The 21619-nt window shown below is 45.9% G+C and overlaps 1 protein-coding gene and 1 long non-coding RNA gene across 6 annotated transcripts; one reads left to right on the top strand and one right to left on the bottom strand.

The window, feature by feature from the left end:
• Nucleotides 1-796: 796 nt before the first annotated feature.
• LOC120701089 lies at nt 797-1600 on the top strand. The gene has a single exon (XM_039985253.1). It carries the CDS (start codon nt 797-799, stop codon nt 1490-1492), a length of 696 nt encoding a protein of 231 aa, XP_039841187.1. The 3' UTR covers nt 1493-1600.
• A 3561-nt stretch (nt 1601-5161) lies between these two features.
• On the bottom strand, nt 5162-8764 carry LOC120699825. Of its 5 annotated transcripts, none has more exons than XR_005685643.1 (6): nt 8443-8764; nt 7461-7619; nt 6915-7083; nt 6279-6379; nt 5851-5921; nt 5162-5698 (listed from the first exon to the last, which is right to left on the bottom strand). It is a non-coding gene; the product is annotated as an uncharacterized LOC120699825 (long non-coding RNA). The 5 variants fall into 5 exon arrangements; XR_005685644.1 differs by having other exon boundaries at nt 7461-7625; nt 8443-8751; XR_005685645.1 differs by lacking the exon at nt 8443-8764 and having other exon boundaries at nt 5162-5469; nt 5604-5698; nt 7461-8436.
• Nucleotides 8765-21619: the final 12855 nt, after the last annotated feature.

The following is a 21619-nucleotide window of genomic DNA, read 5'->3' on the forward strand; positions in this document are numbered from 1 at the left end:
TACCGATGGCAAGCAAACTTTTTCCGAGTTAAAAATGGTGGCAAGCACTCCTTTAATGAAATCACCAATTTTTGCACCTGCCTAAAACACATCTTGCAATAATTATTAACATGTGAGACATGAGATCAACTGGTTGTGGTGAGAACAAATGAGGCAAGTAACAAGCACCTCCAATGGAAGGGTGGCAGTCAAAGGGACACATGCTTCAGGTGGCTTCTCAGTAGGAAGAAAAATCGTTTTAACCTTGTCCCAGTTCTCCTCAATTTCAATCCCTCCACACTAAGAGAAGCTGATGGTGCTGCCCAACCTCAGCTCTCTGACACAATCTAAAGGAAGAAATCTTGATCCCACGTTGGTGTAGTTGGTACGTACGTACGTACGTTATGTCCGTTTATGAATACTAATTAAGGCGCTCTAATTTGATGGGATTAGAAAGTTCATCATTAAGAGAGTAAAACGTATGGTGATCACAGTGAGACCTTATCTAGCTAGTAATAATGAGGCAAGGTTGTTTATAGTCCGCAATGTTGTCGGCTTCGTCCTTTGTGGGGAATGAGTGTAAAGTCATGCATGTAGTGACCAACTCAACCTCAAAGTCTAGTTCATGACATTAAATATCATCAATTTTGCTGACATGACAAGAAGAGAGAAAGATGAGGTTTCATGAGATGTGATGAGAGTTTCATCACCATAAAACTCATTTACCTAGTTTTTAGTCTAGGTAACTGGCCTAAGCGGACGTGCGGGAAGGTGGTAAAATTCACTTATGGTTTCTAACAATGGAGGACATTCATGCATGATTCCCGAGTTTAGTGGTGGGTCCAGTCAACTTATTATTGTTCCAGCGGCAGGAGAAGTTATTCTGTATCGGTTGTATATATTAACACCTCCTGGGCATAAGATCGACAACTTGGAAATCCCACGCACATGCATATTTCCAAGTCCTCTGCATGCGTGTTTCTCCGAAGGCCGCATAGCCATGGCGGGTAGTTACCTAAGGCACTTCGCCGACCCACACATGCTTCAGAGGTTGCAGTACAGCTGCACGGCCTCTCACACCTGCGACATCTGTCTATCCAAGCTCGCCGGCCGCGTCGGCTACCGCTGCAACACCTGCAACTTGGACATCCACGAGTACTGCGCGGATTCCTACAAGCCGACCATTACCTTCTTCGCCCACCCCTGGCACACCCTCCAGCTGAGCCGCATCCCCAGGTCCGGCGTTGGATGGGTGTGCGACCTCTGCGAGGAGAAATGCCCGCCAGGGAGTTTGGTGTACCGCTGCATCGACTGCTTGTTCGACGCACACCCTCGTTGCACGCGGCGGTTCCCGCAGACGATTCGCAGCTCACTCCACCCGGAGCATGACCTCCGCATGGTCCCTTCGTCGGGACACGTGTGCGGGGCCTGCCGCACAGGTTTACCCGTGTGGCAATACGTCTGTGGGGGTTGTAAGGTCAGATTTCACATCGCGTGCGTCAAGAGCGGATAGATCATCGAGCCACCATGTTTGTCCTGGCCTGGACGCGGCACTCTAAAATAACTTCGTTCACCACGTACGTATTTGATTGTCTTACTAAGCGCACAGGCTGTGCATGCATGCGCCGTCTTCTGCAATATCTAGTTTTTTTATTAGATTAAGGAATAAAATCCCAGCCTCTATATCCGCAAGTGGATATATACGGCCAAAGGTTACACGACACGAGAGTACTTAGACTCTAAACCTCACACCGAGGTAAATCAAGAAACAAGAAGAAAAACGCACTAACAAAAAGAAAAAGGAAGACTAAGCTTCAATCTTCTTCTCCGTCTATGCTCCAATCAAACCTCGAACCGCTCACCAAACCGCTCCTCCACAGTTGAAGCCGATCACTTAATTTCCAAGACGACGCCTCCAAGAAGTATACGACGTCGAAGCCGCCGTCGCCGCCCCTCCGGTCAGCCGGAGAAAGGTTTTCACCTGGAAAATCAAAGACCAAGCAGGGAGCCCCTCAACCAACGCCTCCACGGAGGTTCACAACATCCGAAGACGCCGCCGTTGCTGACCCCGACACCAGCGCCGGGATAGACTTTCGCCCGAAGCTCCGCCCAATGCCAGCCCGTCGATGAAGAACACGATGAACCACAACTCTGGCCGCAGTCGCCGGTAGCGTGAGGGACGAGCACTTAGGCTCCCATCGACCTGACCGCTGACGAACGACACGAGAGTCGTGACAACCTACTCAGCTCACTGGCACACCGGTACAGACTGGTGAGGCCCACCTCTTCACACGGGGACGTCGAGGATGAAAGCAACCCGCAGCAGCCACCAGCCGCCACCGCCACCGCGCTGCCCGCCGGCAGACCTCCGCTACACTTAGGCCTCGGGATAAATTCGCAAGCTGGAACGCGACGCCGGTCGAAGCCACCGTCTCCCACATGCCACCTCCGAACTCCCTCCGCGAACGATCACCGGCGTCCAAATCCTTCCCCAGAACTTAGTCTAGGCAAGGTAGGCCTCGAGAACCGCCACCCAACAGCGAGCCATCGCCGCTCACGCCGCCACCCACCTTGAGCAGGCCACGACTCTGTAGATCTGAGCAGCCCGACCATCGCCTACTCCTTCCATGGAAAAACTCGGAGAGGCCCGAGATTGCCCTGGCGCCGCCGGACAGAGCCGCCAGCACCAGAGGACCACCAGGCCCCGCCGCCCGCCGCCAGCCGGCTCGACGCCGAACCGCTGCCGCCGAAGCCTGCGCCACGCGGGCGGCTGCGACGTGCACGCAGCGCCGGCCAGCCGCCGGCGCCATCCGCCCCATCCGGAGCCGCCATCGCTACCGCCCGGCTCCAGCCTCCATCCTCAACCAAAGAAGAGCCCTCTCCGTGCAGGCCCCAGATCCGGCCATGGCCCCGCTGGATCCGGAGGCTGCACCTCCCGCCGCCGCGGAGGACGGTCCGCGCCGGCGAGCCACGCCGCCGGGCTCGAGCGGCCGCGCCCGCCCCAGCCCACCAACGAGGAGAGGAGGAAGGCCACGCCGCCGCCTTCCCCGCGGGCCGGCCAAGTTGCCGGCGACCCGCTCCGGCAGCGGCGCGGCGTGGGGGAGAGAGCACGCGGCGGCGGCGGCCTAGGGTTTGGAGAGGCGCCCGCGTCGCCCGAGCGGGAGTGACGGGGCACCTGGCCTTTTTCGTGTCTCTTCTGCAATATCTAGTGTTCTGTCTTTCTTTCTGTTGGGGTTCTCGTGGCCGTCCAACTGATGTAATTACCACCATCAGCGTCGGCGAGCTTCTTAGTTTGGCTTCCCTTTAGAAGCTTGAGTTGTGTGCGCGCGCGCGCGCACCTTTTTATGACCTATTATCTGCATTTTGTATAAAGAAGAGGCGCGAAGATGTATGTGTATGCAATGATTTTTGTGATTTTTCGATGGTGATTGTTGAGTCAGAATTTCATGTTGGATGGAAATAAGGACTGTGGTGTCGTGGGCCTTACAACTTCTCCCTGCACCCGTCCTCGTCATTTTCGAATTGCCGGCAGGACCCACAAACCATTGGTTTTAATAACTTCAAACCCTAATATATCACCGTAGAAACTCATTTTCCTCTGAAGAGCATCAAAATAAAACTTGGATCCCAGCTGAACCATTGTCCTCATTTGTTGACCGTGATAGAGGTGCAAAAGGATATTCTTGCCCTTCCTAACTCATATGCCAACCATGGCTCCACACGAACACCATCCCGTGGAGCTATGGCGTGTGCACGTCGGCATCGGCCCTAGGGTAGAAGGACGAGCTCCGAGCCGCGCTGGCGGTCACGGCAGGCTCCCGCATGTGTTCGTCGACAGTCGGCGCCAAGCGCGGCAAGGCTCCCGTATGTGTTCGGGGAAAATTAGAGTTCGAAATTAGGATTTGGGGGCGATCGGTGGTGGGCTGGAGAAGGTTACGATCGGGCGGCGGACGGCGGGATCCTCTTCTTCTTACTGCCCTCTCGCTTGGGCTTGCAGTCCATCCTCATCTCCCTCCTCAGCTTCGTTCTTGGCTAGCAGCAACAATGCTTTTTGTTGGGTTGTGTAAGGATCGTGGCCCCAAAAGAGGGGTTGAATTGGGACTTAACCTAGAACTAGTATTGCCCAAACTATGAATTTTCTTCCTAACAGCTAGAGCACACTAACACGGTGATCCTAGGTGGGTAAACACACTAGCATGTTCATGATTCCTAGGAAAGATCACACTATCAAATATATATTGCCTAGTCCAGAGAGCACATTAACATGTGAGGAACATACTCAAACACACAAGCAAGCAAGGATTGCAATAAGTAAATCAAAGTAAATGCTTGAATGTAAAAGAGGGACTCGAGACAACCGGATTTTTTTCATGGTATCGAGGAGTTGACGCTCCCCCCTAATCTACGTTGGAGCACCCACAAAGGGTTGCACTCGCTTGCATCACCAAGAAGCAATTGTTTCACTAATAATGCTCTTTCTCCATCTATTGGGGCTCCCACAAACTCTAAGAGCTCATCAAGAACCTCCGAGTCACCAAGATCATCTAGGTGCCGTCAAACACCAAGAGTAACAAGCTCCTAAGCTTTCACTTGACCTACACTAAGCTGGCCCTAAGCTCAAGCACACTTGCTACTCACAAAGGATGATTTCTTTTGATTTGGATCAACTCTCAAGCTCAAACACTTCTTCTCAAGGATTCAAATGCTTCTCTTCAGCTCTGGGGTGGCCTCAGGTATTCAGGATGCATGTCAAGGCAGCTCAAATGTCAAGGCAGCTCAAATGACCCGAGAAAGGGGTATATATAGGCTAGGGATCCAAACATAGCCGTTGGAAGATTCTTCTCTGAATAGCACATAGCGTCGGTTAAACCAGTTCTATGTGTCGGTTTAACTGGTCAACTGAGCTCAAATAGTAGCTGTTGGAGTTCTAACTAATTCTAACTACTGGCATCACTGCAACTACAAATACACCAACGCGTTATAGTTGAGCGTCGGTATAACTGGTGCTTATAAGATTTCTGCATCCAAACTCCAAAACGAAATTGCATCATTAAACCATCAAAGCACCGACGATACTTTGAAGGGCGTCAATTTAACCGGTGATGAAGTGATTTCTTACACAAAGTAGAGATAGCATAATATGAACTTGAAAGCACTTAAACAACACATGCAAGAAAGGATATGAACAACGAACTGAACAAGCATGCATTATTGAAAGGAAAGCCACTTGTAGGGACATGTCAACACAAGAGGAAACACAAGATCCAACCGATATACAACAAAAACCATGAAGAGTCCAAGTCACGCCACAGACCAACCTGCTCCCCCTATCTATCTCCCTCTTTGGCAACAAAGCACCAAAAGGGAAGGCTAGAGCTAAAAATCTAGTCCTAGATAGGCTGGAGAAGGCGGGGCATCCGTCCTGGGTGCGGTGATGAAGCAATCGGGGTCGTCGTCGTCTGAAGAGTCGTCGGAAGAAGCGGGCTCGACCTGAGTAGTCGACGGAGCAGCTAATAAACACATTTGATCATATTTTCTACAGAAAGAATGGTAGCGCTGCAAGATCATCGATTCCACTAGGCAGAACACACTCTTCTTTGTGAACAATATCTTTGTTAACAAACCTAGCCAGCAGCAACAGCCGATCAGTCTGTCTAAGCATGACTTGAATTGGAACTGCATAATGGGAACACTCTGCCAACTCTTTGTATTCCTATACCTGACAAAGTGACCATATTAAAGGTATCAGATGATAACCAAGTGAAAATAGGTAAAAGACAGAGATAACTAAGATGCACAAGTTCAATCACTTTGCATGTAGAAAGGATAAATAATGTTGAATCTCAACCACAAGAACAGTAACTACTTAACCTCGACTACTGAAATTATCCATCAGAGATCTTGGACTGATGTGACACAAAAGCAGGGCCATGCCTTTTTGTCTGTTAATAATAATTGTTAGTCATCGAGTAAGTGAATTCAACCAGCAGTCAAAAAAATATAGGTCAAGTTGTGCTGGATTCAAAATACACTCAACAAATAAGTTGCTAAACGTTAGCTAAGACTAAACCTTAAGAGCTGTAAGAATTTAATATTGGATCAAAGACTGAATCCATTTACATCCAAAATATCAGCAAAAATAAAGCAAATGCCATTACCGATCTTAATGAAATAAGAAGGCATAATTCATATATCAGACAAGATCCTCTATGATGACTATTAACACATAAGTGTCCAACTCAAACAACATTTATCACAATGCATTCACTTGTTTCCCTGTTGTTGCATCAATCACTTACAAATGGGATCTTGGAGGCCTTGTCATTCACAGCGACGGGCACACTGAGAGCAGCAAAGAACTCGAGTCCTCCTCATAGCCACGCCAACACCTCATACTATCCTGCAGAACAAGAGAGATTCAGAAACAAAAATTAGCATCCATGATCCTGAACCTAGCTAATTCTGGAACTGATTCTGACTACTAGTTCAAATATTCAGTTATGATGAGCAACAAATTTAGCACAAAAAAAATCAAGGTTAACTGAACACACCATTATATATGGTCATATTTAACAAGGAATGAGCTCCAATGTACAAAGGATAAGCACAGAACTGTGCTAGACAGATCAAGTAACTAGTCCAATCGTTTTACCAAACCAAGATGCTTCCAACTAAAACAAAGAGTTTCAATTATCCTGGAGAGATCGAGAGATGAGCAACATAAGGGGAAGAGAGCCAATTGCTACCACTTCAATATTTGCAGGCATAGGAAAATTCTGATTACCAAAGGAACAATTCAAACAGAACAAAATGATTCTAAAGGGAGCTATCAAAACACCACGCCCAATGCAAGATACTACATTTAGAGGTACCAGATTTCCTGGTTCTATTTGTTTTGTGTTGGTTTGGCCAATTAAGAAACTATATATATGTACCTCTGATAGGCTTGATATCAAGGCTCCACTCACCTTGTATTCTTGTTCGTCACCGACAAGGAATAGCCGTTGGTCAGGCCCTGATTCCATTGGTATATCAACAGCTAGTACCTTCATGCCATACTGCAATGATGGCTCCTTTTCATTGTGCAAACCACTCATCTGTTCACTGAAGCAAATTTGGGATCATACATAAGATTTCTTCAAATAATACTAGAAGTAAGAGTTAAAAGATCACTAACTCCATGTGCAAAATTTGCCTGTCACTCTACTATCATTCATTTCAAGTTTTCAACAAAAGAGTTGCCCACAGGCATAAAATAGTGCCAGTGAATTCAAAGAAAAAGCAGTTTTGCTTGACTTCTATCATTAAGGAAGAAGCACAAAAGGGTCATTTAACTCTGCTTCTGTACAAGACCATTTTTCCAAACTTCTATTTGTTCAATAAAGGCCTGAGGTCTCATCATAATTGTGCATATATAAGCATCAGAAATTCTCTAGCACACTTAAGTAGTTGCTATAAGATGTAAGATTTAATTCAAATACCTGTCCCTTTTTCTTCTTGACCTCAACACTTACAAGACCCTTTTTTCTGATCCTTTGATGGGGAATATGAAGAAAAACCGTTTGCCACCCAGCTTAAATTTGGAAGTCCTTCAATTTAAGGCCTCCTCCAGACATAATATGCTCTCCAGATTCTGTTTGCTGCAACTGAGTAGACTGTCAGACTCTGCATTTTCTCCATAAATTAATTGATTATGCCACATGAAACCAAAATGACAAAATGGTGGCAGAATAATATGAGCACAGCTGATGCATGATTATCTGCAAGTCGTTCATAAGATCATCTTGCAGGTTATTATAGGATATGTAACTGTTTCCCTACATGGTAAGCTGCTGTTTCCCTACATGGTGGCGAGGAGCTCGATCTGAATTTATCTAGCCACCGATCAATGAAATGAATAAAAATATTATCACCTAGTTTCTATAGTGCAAAAAAATGGTCTGTTGATTAAGAAGCGGCTTGTAGAGTAAAATTATCACTATAGAACACGATTGAGGATTCACCTTCAGATTTAAATTTTGATTCACCTTCAGATTTAAATTAGGATTCACCTGCATGCAACTAGACTTGTAACAGTCAAGATCAAGCAGAATATTTAAAGTGAATCCAGGTATAAATGATCGAACAGATGTTTACAGAATAACTAAGCTAGTGAAAATTCTGAATGGACTCGCTACTCTATCTATAGGACTGTTCTTGCAATTAACTTCTTTTGCTGCATGAACTGCTACTCGCGCTCCGCCACCAAGCAAGCAAGCAATCAAATCTGCTGCCCACAGCGAATTGGAACCATTGGGGAGAACGGAACGATCGGATTCGAGTGCTGGAGACGGCGCCACCATCCCGCAGAATAGAACGAGAGATTCAATCAAGCAATTAGGGGCTAGGGTTCCTTACCAAGTGCAGGAGATACGGATGGCGGCGGGAGGAGAGGTGGAAGGAGAAGTGGCTAGGGTTCCTTACCAGAGCACGATGTGGCTGTCGGCGTGCTCCCGCGACGGCAGGCCGCCTCTGCCCGAGTGTGGAGCCCCCATGCCGGCCGGCCGCGTGGAGCTCCTGCGCCTTCGCCCCGCATCGAGCTTCCGCGCCGGCAGGCCACCTCCGCCTGTTCGTGGAGCTCCCGCTGCTGGCCGACCACCTCCGCCCGGACCTCGAGTTCCCACCGCTGACAGTGGAGGAGGTGCTGGCGGGGGAGAGAAGGGAGGGGAGGGTCAATGGGGGAAGAGGGAGGGGAGGGGGCAACGCGGCGGGGGGGAGGGGCGACGCGACGCCGATGCGGTGGAGGATTTGGGCTGTGTTTAGTTCAAAAAAAACTCCAACCCAATTCCAAACTTTCCATCCCATCAAAATACGGAGTATCAAATATAGTAAATGACGCATGCATGGAGTATTAAATATAGGTAAATAAAAAAACTAATTGTATAGTTTTGATGTACACGACGAGACGAATCTTTTGAGACTAGTTAGGTCATAGTAGGACAACAATTACCACAAACAAACGAAAAGTGCTACAGTATGGTACAGTGTCCGATGTGACTTTTCGCATCTCATTTTCCCTCCATCTAAACACATCCTTGGAGGATTCAACTGGATTACGGAGAGAGAAAGAGACTCAGGCAGGGGAGGATTCAATTCCATTGGATAAAAAATTCGGGTCCGAGATACACAAAAGGAGACACTTGCTGAGTACTCGTGTCTCCTAGGACTGTGAATTTATTGAAGGCACGGGTTGTACAATACGTGTCTGTTATATAAATATATAGAAAACACAGTTTATTTATAAGAGTTTTTGGCAAACTCATAGAAAATGTAGGTTGTTAGCACGTCTCCAATGAGTCATAGAAGACGCATCTAGAAACCACATCTCCTATGTTAATGTCTTCTTTGTTTATTTCTTACATAGTGCACTATTGCCCTAGGGTAAACAACTAACCCTGGATGCCACTAATGTTTCTGGCTCGAGCTTCATCTGTCCGCTTCAAAACAGCTAAGTTTTCCTCCGCATGTCCCAAAAATAGTCCGCAGGTATTGACATGAAGACAACATAATAATGGGTAAATGTTCTGTGTCAAAAAGAAACTAAACAAAAAATATTGATATGGCAAATCCCCTATCATAATAGACGTGCTCTCCTATAAAATCCTAAATTGGTGTCTGATACACCTCCTAAAACTCAAAGGCAACAGAATTAAGGGGGCAATAGTTGGGAGTTGGAACATAGGATAGTGTATCAAAAAAATAACTACCAGCCGAGCACTACACAGGACAAGGTTTCCTACTCATTTGAATACAACTAGAAAAACTAATAATTGACAAGATAAAAGGACCATGTTATTCTACTCACAGAAAAACTTAGATGTCGTCGATTCAGAAATCATAGTCATTGATGATATTTCTTAGCAGGCAGACAGACAAACCACACGCTGGTCAGGTACAACAACAGAACCACATTAGAAACATAAAGAACCTACTGCAGAATCTGAATGGTGAAATGTCTGTCCTAATCTGAACCTAAAGAGTCTTGACAGTTCAAAGTATCACAATGCAGTCTTACACCAAAAAAACTGGCACCATATCAAGGCAAGGAGGTAGTCTACATGGTAGTCTCATATTGCTACACCTATGCATCACCCGTAGCCGAGCTACCGGTGGCGGTGGGTGGAGCAGCACCCTTCAGGACACACTGGTCAGCATCTCTAGCCGTGCAGGCAGCACCCGTAGCCGAGCTAAGAGTGGTCGTGGGTGAAGGAGCGCCCTTAAGAACACGTTGGTCAGCATCTCTGGCTGTGGAGGCATCCGTGTTGGATGTGCCAAGGGCCATGGAAGCACCGCCCTTGGGATGGTCAGCCGTGGAGGTTTCTCCAGCAACAATTTGTGCAGAAAGGCATTCAACCACTTTTTCCAATTTGTCCGCCTTGGCCTTCTGCTTCTCCAGTTTAGCACAAATAGCTGAATTGTCCATATCATTCTTATTGATCTTCATCGTCAGAGCTCCAGTGGCGCCAACCAAAGCCCCAAGGAAGATGATAACCAAGCTGTGGAAGTACTTGTTTATCAAGACTGTGCCTTTCAACGGCTTCAGACAACTTCTTGATTAAATCGGTGTAGTCCTGCATATGCATAGATAAAGTAAATATCAAGCTATTTGATGCACATGCAAGGTAAGTAAACAGCACAAAAGGCTTTCTTACCTTGTCAGAACCTGTTTGGCATGACTTGTTAATCATAAGCACGGCACCAGCAGGTCGTCCAGCTCTCATCTGGTAGATACATTAATAACGTGAGAGATACACTAATACACCTGATATGCAGAAACTAGTATGCATTCAGATTTGAATTGCCCCAACTCAAGCACCTGACTTTCAAACCATTTTTGTGAAAGTTTGTGAAGAACCTACCAGATGTAGACATCGTCCAGTCCAAACTACGGTGATATAATCTACCCTTTGCGTAATTTTGGACCGCAACTACCAGGCACATAATTGCTAACAATAGAGTTCAATTCAAACTAAATAAAATCAAAAAGTATATCAAAGATCAGGGTTTCAATCTTCATGGAGCAAATGAAGGCCTGCGGGCACCTAAAATAAACAAAGAATACCCAACATGAACCGATCTTTATCAGGTCATCAACCCAAGCATACAGATTATCACAGGCTCAGCTTGAAGAGATTAATCAGACTAAAGAGGAAATAGATTTATTAGATCACAATCTTAACTTGAATAGGATCGCCATCTCAAAGTCGACAGATTTATCGGATCAAATTCAAGAGGCATGCCAAGAAACGAACTCAGATCAAACTCACACACCCTACCATGAAAACAAGGCACAACTGCTCACCTCGAGACAAGCAAGGAGGGGGGGGGGTGCAGAGGGAACTATCACCCGCAGGAGCTGGCACCCGAGGCGACGAAACAGAGCCCTCATGGTTGGATGGCTGGAAAGCACGGGCTTGGTGGCGGCGGCACTTGGGAGTGGGAGAAGTTTGGGACAATGGGCAGGTCGAGATAGACCTAGAGGCTGGCTAGTGGGCAGTGGCTATGATGTGATTTATTCACTCGGTCTTTGCTTTCTTTTGCAAAAAACAAAAAAAAATGAATTTCATCTCTCAACGATCCTGCTTAACTTAATTTTGTCCCTTGTTCAGTCTTTGAACCATCCAAATCGATATAATTTCATCCATTCCCCAATGTGGCACGCCGCATTGGCTCACATCATCACCTACCCTATCAGTTTAGAATGTAAAATACACATTTTACCATCGATTAGAGGCACCCATCCCCATACTTTTTCCGCCTCTAACAACAACAAATGGCTTTGGATTTTATGTGGGATACAGACACCATTTGTTTTTTATGGCCAGATTGAAATAAAATAGAAAGAAATTACCTTACTAAAATTTTGTCCTTTTGAGGTTCTAATGATGACAGAAGATGGGGATGGGAGCCTCTAATCGATGGAAGCTAAGGGGATGAGCTGCTCTTGGCAAAGTATCTTTATCATGATGACGAGACCATGATAACTATCATATCAAACTGAAGCATTCTAGACATCATCAGTTTTAGTTACGTTTATATATATGAAATTGGTCCAGAATTTATATAGTTTTAAGATACCTTGAAGCAAAAGTTTTTTTTATGAATTTACTACAATTATAGAGAAACCATATCTTTTTTCAACCTTCAACTAAAACAATTTCTGTATTTCTATTCATAAAACCACAACATGCATGCAACTATCTAAATAGGACAAAATCTTCCCTAAGCCACTTCCACCCCCAAATTTTGGGCATGTACGATGTGGCACACCTTGCCAAGTCAGCTTAGTCACTGGCACGATACAACCCTAATTCCCAAATCCATAGGTGGTTGGAGGTGATCAACGACATCGAGGAGTTGGAAACTACACAAGAGTTTACAACATTATCTTCTTTAGTGGATAGCCTAGCACTCACCCCTCTCTCTTACTCTTTCCTACATAGCACTACCACCCTTACTCTCATCTATCATGCTCATGGTTGAATGCCATGGCAAGGGAGGACCCTCTATTTATAAGCTGAGGAGGACCATTGTATTGAGACAAGTATCCCCTTTTCTTGAGAATTTCTAGATATTACAATATTTTATAATTTTATTTATAACATTTCTAGACTGCTCCATGAGAAATGTCTTCGTTTTTCATTGTGGAGAATACTCTAGAATATTTCCTTCCATTCTTTTCAATATGGTGTCCGGAGTGTCAGCTCAGATCATGAAGAAAACATGACATTACTCAAAGATCTAAAGTTATCCACTACAAAGATAACGTACTTTGAGGAATTTAAGAACAACCAAGTAGGACTCCACAAAAACAGGTTATTATTCTGATGCATATGTCTAATTCCACCCCTAGAGACTGACATGTGTGTATGGCGAGACACAGACCCACGAACGCTTCAAGTCCTAGGACATACTCAAGTTTATGACCTTGGTTATGAGGGCTGCTGCTGGACTTTTGAAAAACAAGTCGTTGGAGGCTCCTATGTCGAGTGCGATTAGATTGTGCTTTAGCAACAACGGACTGGAGTACTCGCGCTTCCTGATGGCACGAGTGAGACACATCACAACAGCAGCGGCGGATCATGGTTTGAGAGTTGCCATGCTTCATGGCAACGTAGAAATTTTCTAGAATGAGATATATATTTAGCATGGTTGGATAAGGATGAGAAAAATCTAAAGTTGGACCGGGCGGGTATCTTCGCTGGGAAGGAAAGGTACCTTCCGGGCTGCTTGTGGTCCGTTCCGGTGGGAGGACGGCGTCAGACCCACTCCGGCTATCACCGCAGGCTAATGGGCTATTCCCGCCTAATCATGCTTTTGTCCAGGGTTATGGGTACCCCTTTTCCCATTATGCTGACAGCATCACATTTAGAGATATAACAAATAGTATCACAAAACAAAATTTAACTCGTGAAAAAAAAAGTCCAACTCAGTAGCACAAGTTAAAATAATTATTGGAAGCTTAGTTAATCAGACAAGAGCACCCATCCTCTAAAGGACATGAAGCATGTTGATGGTGACATACTGGAAAGAAAAAAAACATGGGGAAGTTAGCTGGTGACTAATGTAGCTATAGCAAAAATGTAAAGAAGACAAGGTTATAATTTGCTAACGTTCTATGATTCTCTTGATCTATTTCACCTTCATCTTCACAGTCTCAATGCTTCTCTTGATCTATTTCAACTTCTCACTATAAAAGGTGTTGGTCTTCACCACCCAGTCTCCTAACACTGGAGGTACTTCATAATCATAGCAAACACAAGGGTATATAATAGCTGCCCCATGTAAACAGAAACTTCTAGTCATCCTCCAGATACTGGACCTCTTTTGAAAGAGCTCTTAACTGCACGAAGTACTCCTGACAGTGCAAACTATTTCAATTTTTGAAATATAATGACATCGACTAATGGCAGGTTAGTACCATAAAATCAGAGGCAAGTCAAAGATGCTAACTTCCGTGAGAGTAGGAGCTGGTGGGTTTCTAGGAAATGAAACCATTTGCCTAGCAGTGCCCTCAACCCCAAGATGGCATAGAAATGTAGTACCACTGATCCCCATAGAGAGATAGATTAGTAAAAATGTAAAATCATGTATCTAGTTATCAGATGCAGTTCAAAGCAGAACAAATCTGATAATAAATTATATCATCAAAGGGCTTCATTTAAAATGAAACTACAATATGAGTCATATTCTCAACAAAATATGAAACTAAGTACATTCATATAAATGAAAATCTTTCCAGGCAAACTAGTATCACTCTCAACAAAATAATCGTACAAGTACATTCATGTAAATGAAAATCTTTCAATGCAAATTAGTAATATGCAATATGTTGCAAGTTTGAAAGCAACAAAATTGAAAAAAGAAAGAAAGAAATGCTGCCAAAAGATATGTGAACTTCATTGCAGGCTAAACTATGTGAATGAATAGAGAAAATCAATTCTAGCCCAAAATTCCAATTCCTCTATTTGGTGTGCCATTAATAGAATGCACAATTCCTATTCAAAGCAAGGCATATTCAGATTAACCCTAATTCTACATCTATCCCCTCACAACTCTTTGATATTTACCTCAAAATCAGATCAGAAATAGAAAGAAACCCTAGTTCCTTTGTTCTTTGGTCCTGATTTCCCTGATCTCAAAGAGACACGCTAGCGAGCCACGAGCAATAGTCTGACACACCTTCCAATGAAACTTGTGTCTCCGCTCTCACATGCTTTGCGACGATACAAATCATAGTACGACGATACAAATTGTTGTATCCAAGAGTTTGATTTTTTTATTGTATATCATCCTGACATGATTTCTCCATGCCGCTAGGGACGGCCTTGAGCAAGTCCAATAAACTCATCTTATAAACAAGCCTCATTACCAATAAATGAAGGGATTTTGGCATTCTTGCCCCTATTTCCAAGTGAAATGGTGATTTTACCTTTTTTTTATCTGTACGATTTTGCACTTACTTTTGGTGAACAAAGGCTCTGTTTACCCCTGATTTGATTAGTTAGTAACCCAAGAAAAAAAATAAAATGGGGTGGAAAAAAAATTCACAGCCATGGAAAAAGACTACACATCATCTTATCCAAAAGCAATCTCCTTCCCTTTCATCCCCAACGAAGTGGTGGCGTGGAAGTAGGCGGTGGAGAAGCGGCACCAGCAGCCGGCCGCGCACGGCGGGAGCAGGCTGGTCCAACAGCGGCACCCACAAGTGCGTGTGGCGCCCATGGAACCCATCATCTTATCTAAAAGCTCTCTCCTTCCCTTTCATCCCCAACGAAGTGGGGTGCAGAAGTAGGTGGCGGAGCAGCGGCGCCAACAGCCGGCCGCGCGTGGCGTGAGTAGGTTGGCCTAGCAGCCACTACTACAAAAACTTTAACCGAGGCAGGCAAAATGGCTTAACCGAGGCAGGCATGGCAACTGCCTCGGACGTAAGGTCTCGAGGCGGGCACCCAACCGCCTTGGTTAATTGTTTAACCGAGGCGGTTTTTTCTTGGTTATTGAGTATTAACTGGGGTAGTTTGTTTAACTACCTTAGTTATTGACTATTAACCGAGGGGATCAGTTGTAATTTGCCCGCCTCAGTTAAAGTTTTGTAGAATTAAAAAAAATATTTCATTTTGAATTTATTACTTTATCGTGTGCAAAAAAAGCACACTGCAAATTTATTACTTTACCGTGTGCAAAAAAAAAGCACATGACAAAGCATGACTTTACTGTGTGTGCACATGACAAAAAGATAGTTTGTCGTGTGCAGGATAGAAAGCACACAGCAAATTGCCGGGTACACGGCACAGAGCCTGATTCCGGTAGTGTTTGAAGTCTTTAAAATGACCCATAACTGATGTCAAGTTTCTGCTGCAATATCGATAAACTGATAATCGATCTGTGTGGCTTGGGTTCATCAGGCTCTGGTCCGTTTCTCCGTGTTTGGATGGCGACTGATGAACTGCCAACCATGCCGGCCTGGAGCTACAAATCTAATGCGTGCGTTGTGGCCATGACCATGATCCGTTTGGTGGGTGGTTAAAATAAATAATGGCGAGTGCTCTACTAGTGTAGATGCTTCGTCTTTTTCACTTCTTTATTATTTGATATATATATAACACACTTGTTCATTATTTCTTTTGAGGAAACAGGAGGGGTTAAAACCCCTACTGGTTATATATTTAATAATAAAAAAGAGGGAGTTCTTACAACCAAAGCTCAGGAAACAAAAAAAAGAGACAACAAATTGAGCGAGATTACAAAAGGCTGTCTATCCATTCTTGCATCATGTCAAAGTGAGCATTTTTTGCCCTAGGCAGAGCCAGAGCAAACTCCTTTTTGAAAATGGCTTGACAAGCAGTCAAGTTGGGCTGCACATTCCTAAAAATGAAGTCATTTCGAGTCATCCAAATGCTCCAACACCCAAGAATTATTACCACCATGAAGAAAGGCTGATTGATTTGGGTTCTGAATGACATAAACACTTCTGTACAGTCAGCAAAAACCGGAACTATGAGTCCAAAGGAATTCCAGAATTGAGTAGCCATGGGACAAAGTAGAAAGAGATGAATCATAGTTTCATCCGAATGTTGCGTGCAGAGAACACATTCAAAACTTTGAAGTGCCATTCCTTTATGCCTAAGCAGATCCCGAGTACTGAGTCTGTCCTTTAAGAGTAGCCAAACAAAGACTTTGTGTTTGTGCTGACAGCAGTTCTTCCAAAGCCATTAGAAAGTGGGTGGTGCAAATGCATGTCCAGAGAGTTGTTTATATGCCTTGGCACAGGAAAAAATAGGCGACCCCCAAATATAGGTCTAAATGTCTTGCTCAGTATTCAAATTTAGACCATCCAATCTGTCACAAAGGAGCAGGAGCTGAGCATATGCTTCTGCAGAAAGTGGTAGATGGAATAACTGTTCTATGGAAGGCATTGCTGAAATTCTGTGGAGAGAAATATTTTTGAGCTTAGCATAGGAGAGAAGATGGGGATAAATTTGAGCAAAGACTTGTCCATCCCATAGGTCCCACCAAAGTAAGCAAGTTTTACCATCCGAAATTTGTACAGATGCAACACTACTAGAAACGACGCCTTAGGCACCGGTTGAAGAGATGCTTAGGCACCGGTTTTACAACCGGTACCCCCAAACCGAGACCATTGGCCTCAGTCTAGGACACCGGGTTTTTCACCCGGTGCCTTAGACATCCATTGGTACCGGTTGGAAAGACCAACCGGTACCAAAGCACTTTTGGCAAACAAAAAAAATAAAAGCAGGCATCCTGCTGCCACGCTCGGGGCCCGGAGCTCCGCCGCCGAGATCCGCCCTCCTCCCTTGGCCGTCGCCGCTCCTGCTGCCGCGCTCGGGCCCGCTCAAGCAACCGGGAGGAGGGGAGAGAGAGGAGACAACGCGGCGTGCGCGTACGTTGAGGTTGTCGGGGAAGAAGGCTGGGGTGAGGACGCGGCGGTGGAGCGCCCACTTGTCACCGTGGAGGCTGACGAGGCTGTCGCCCTCGAGCTGCCGGACCACGGGGTGCGCCTCATAGCGGTCGAACGCGTCCGCGCGCATCAGGAGGATCTCGCGCACCAGCTCCGGTTCCGCCACCGTCAGCCGCGGCGTCGGCCCGAACCAGATCAGGAACATAGGCCTTGCACCGCCGCCATTAATCGATCGATCACCACTCCGGAGCTGGACAAGCAAGCGAATCGTTCGTTACCGTAGATCTTCCTCTAGTAGTGGTAGAAGGCGAGCACCCGGGGGAGCGTGTCGTGTGAGTCCGGCGGCGACATGGGCTTGGCGGCGACCTCCGCCATGAGCGCGACCATCTCCGTGACGCAGCCGAGGAGGAGCCGGTACGGCAGGCCCCGCACACCCTGCCGCGCGAAGTGCGCCTCTAGCCACCGCGGGCGCCACCAGAGCTCGTCTGCCACCCTCGCCGCCACGTGCAGGAGGAGGAGGAGCAGGCACGCTCCCGCCGCTCCGCCGTCGGGGGTAGGCCGCTCTTCGGCCCTGCCCCTCCGCCGCCGGCCCGTGCGCGGCGACGAACTCTAGGAGGCGACGCGGGTGCTCGCCGGTGCAGGGAGGAGGGGAGGGGCCGGAGCAGGGGAGGGGCCGGAGCAAGGAGGGGCGGCGTGCGTGGGAGAGAGAGTGAGGAAGGAGAGAGAGTGACCGGGGAGAGAGATGAGAGCTCATCAGGTGCCGACAGTGAGAGACTTTAAAATTTCGCGAGTTGGGAGCACAAGTACCTAACGCATGCATTGGCACCGGGTCATGATTTTACCCGGTGCTAATGTCTGCTCTAAAGGCACCGGGTCGTGCCATTACCCGGTGTCATTCATGCATAGTCTAATTGGAACCGGCTCATGGTATTAACCGGTACCTTTGATATTCAATTGGTACCGGTTTCTGACGCGGCACAACTTTCCGGCACTTGGCGCAGGCCAAAAGTACCGGCTATTGCTACAACCGGTACCAATGTCTAGTATCAGTACCGGTTGCAATATGAGCTGGTACTTTTGGCCTGGACCTTTGGCTTGTTTTCCAGTAGTGCAAGTCCTTTATATTTGTCCAACAATTTCAAGTTGTCTCGCCACCAGAAAGATCCTTTTTTAGTAGCATTAGGCAGTTTGCCATGGTGATAATACTTGTTCATTATTCATCACGTGGTTAAAAAAACATAGGCTTCTCTTCCAAGAATCTGGCGTGCAGTACCAGCTATACCTACCTCAACATCCATCCACACTCTGGACATTTCACAGAAACTGCAGCTAGCAGGAGCTCACTTTATGCCCACTGAGAGTTAGTTAAACATTAGGGGTATGAACAATTGACAGAATTATCCGCAAAAAAAAGACAGAATTAGCATGTGCTTGTGCCTGCATATGCTGGCTACTGAGTGCTGACCCGGCCCCCAGCAAAGATATACAGGGTATATATAAAAAATACATGTTTCCTCAATGGCCGGCCCCTTTCTTTGCTTGCTGGCTAATGATCTCTATGGAGAAGCCTTTGCTGCCTAATCTCGCTTCGTAGCTTGGGAACGTATCAGGTGCAAACCAAGCTCTCAATGCAAACTATGGAAACTTCAATCTGAGTCATTGGATCAGCATCCAAGGGGTATGGGGGATTGGGTAATTTTACAATCCGGACCCGCTCTTGGATTGGGTAATCACACTTTTTGCAAATCCCCCCTTCCACCTCTTTGCGCGCCTCCCCTTGGATGTTGATCTGATGGCTCAGATTAAAATTTTCATAGTTTGCACGAAAATATTGGTTTGCACCTGATATGTTTTCTTGTAGCTTTAGCAAAAGGGGGTTGACGGAAGTATGTCATCATTGTGCATATATAGCTTTTGAAGGTTTCAGTGGATGCAATCATGAGTTTGTATAGTTAACTGTATATATCTTCCCTTGCACATGTACGTGTACGTATTATTTCTTCGCTCATAAAGTTTGTAGCCTAACCATGGCCATTAGCTGATGACCCAGTTACCGCGTATTAGGTAAGGAGATTAGTTTAAATTCCTCAAGCTAAGGAATCTCAACATGCTCAAATTCACGTGGAAAAACGGAGCCAGGAGTGGTGTTTCCTGAAATGCGCAATCTTTATATATATATATGATCATAGGCTGTAGAACATGTTGCCACCAGCAAGCTTAAGCTAAGGCAAACAAGCAAGTCATAGGCTCATAGTCACAGACTCGCGTGCGGACACTTAATAAGAAGATGAAGAATATTCTGCTTCCACTGCTCATCGCCGTACTCGTCTCATCGCCGCCGGCAGCCACTGCAGCATAGCGCCGCTGCCACCACCACCATCACCAGCAGGACCTTGTGGAGGGCCTAAGCTCAGCACTTCAGCTTATTAGGCCCTCCACAAGGTGAGCCTTGAGTAATGCTAGAAAAGGAAAGAGAGAATTGGGGGCATCACTCCACAAAGGCGATGCTTGTTTCGAGTGATGCAAGAAAGGGTGGAACCGGGCAAGAACTTACGTGCCAATTTCTAAAAATTGTTTCTTTATCCTTGTCTGCTCTCCTCTCTAACTGCCGCTAACAGCTTGCCTCGGGCATGGGAAGAGAAAAACTAGAAGTAATGCTATTTTATTTTATGTGGGTCCCAAGTATATTAGATATAGCTTCAATACCCTTTTATCTGTACACTGTAGTATTTAGAAGGTCGATGTCTATTCATGCACTTCGAGACTCTCTTTTTCAAGCATCACTACAACATTTTGGAGGGCACGAGAGAGTGAGTAAACGGGCATCATCTTTCAGAGCTGCAGCCGTACAAAAGAATAGGCACCCAAGCTATCTAAACTTGTTGGGACCCACATCAAATAAAATAGTCTTTTGCTATTTCTCTTCTGAGCGCTGGGGTGAGCTGGGAGTGGAAGTTGGCGATAAGGGTCAGCAAAATGGTTTTTAATGAAACTGGCACCGGCATATGTTCTTGCCCTGCTTTGAATTTTCTTGGCATTATTTGAAATAGGCATCACCTTCTACAACGTGGTGCTTCAATCCTCTCTCTCTCCTTTCTAAGCATCACTCAAGGCATATATTGTGGTGGCTCTTATGATTCTTTCTCAAGGAACAAACCAAATCAAATATCATGGAAGGCAAGGAAACATCGTGCTCTTGGAAAGGCTTCCTGTGGCAATCAGGGCACCTCCAATTAGCCCCTTGATTGATAGGATATCTTATTTTATTTGGTATAGAATACTACTACAGAACAGGCCTTTAGTCCAAGTCATTTGTCCCGGCTGCCATTGGACCCGAGACCAAAGAGTGCTTTAGTCCCGGGTCCAACGGCTAGCCAGGGGACAGGGGCCTTTTGTCCCGGTTGGAGCCACCAACCGGAACCAAATTCCCTCCATTTGTCCCGGTTGGTGGCTCCATCCGGGACCATTGGTCCCCGGGGCATTTGATCCCGGTTGTTGGTCCCCGGGGCCTTTGGTCCCGGTTGGAGCCACCAACCGGGACCAAAGGCCCCGGGGACCAATGGTCCCGGATGGAGCCACCAACGCCACCAACCGGGACCAAAGGCCCCGGGGACCAATGGTCCCGGATGGAGCCACCAACCGGGACAAATGGAGGGGATTTGGTCCGGGTTGGTGGCTCCAACCGGGACAAAAGAGCCCCGGTATATCCCCTTTCTTCCTCCTCCCCCACCCGAGCCATTCAGCTCAGTGTTCTTGCTGTTCTTGGCTCGGGTGGGGGGAGTTCTTGCCCATTTCGTCCACAATTTGTGAAGACTCTTTGATTCCCTGTTCATTCAACATCTATAAAGGTTAGGAGCTTGTTCCTCTCATCATTCATTTCTTGTTTAGCTCAGTTTCTATTGTTTAGAAATAGAGAAATAATGGGAGGTTTCATTGTGAAAGTTTCTTCATTTTTATACCATTTGAACTCAAATGTGTGTGGTACTTTTAGATGTGCATATATAGATAGATTTACTTGTTTTAGTTTATCTAGATGAGTATAGAGAGTCGATGTGTGATTTTCTTGTATAGAGAGTTGATGTGTGTGATTTTCCATGTATAGAGAGTTCATATTATTATTATAAATTAAAACTATATTTTTGTTTACAATTACAATGTGAGTATGTATATATTACAATGTGA

Source organism: Panicum virgatum, chromosome 3K (genome assembly GCF_016808335.1).
Source record: "Panicum virgatum strain AP13 chromosome 3K, P.virgatum_v5, whole genome shotgun sequence".
NCBI classification, from domain to species: Eukaryota; Viridiplantae; Streptophyta; class Magnoliopsida; order Poales; family Poaceae; genus Panicum; species Panicum virgatum.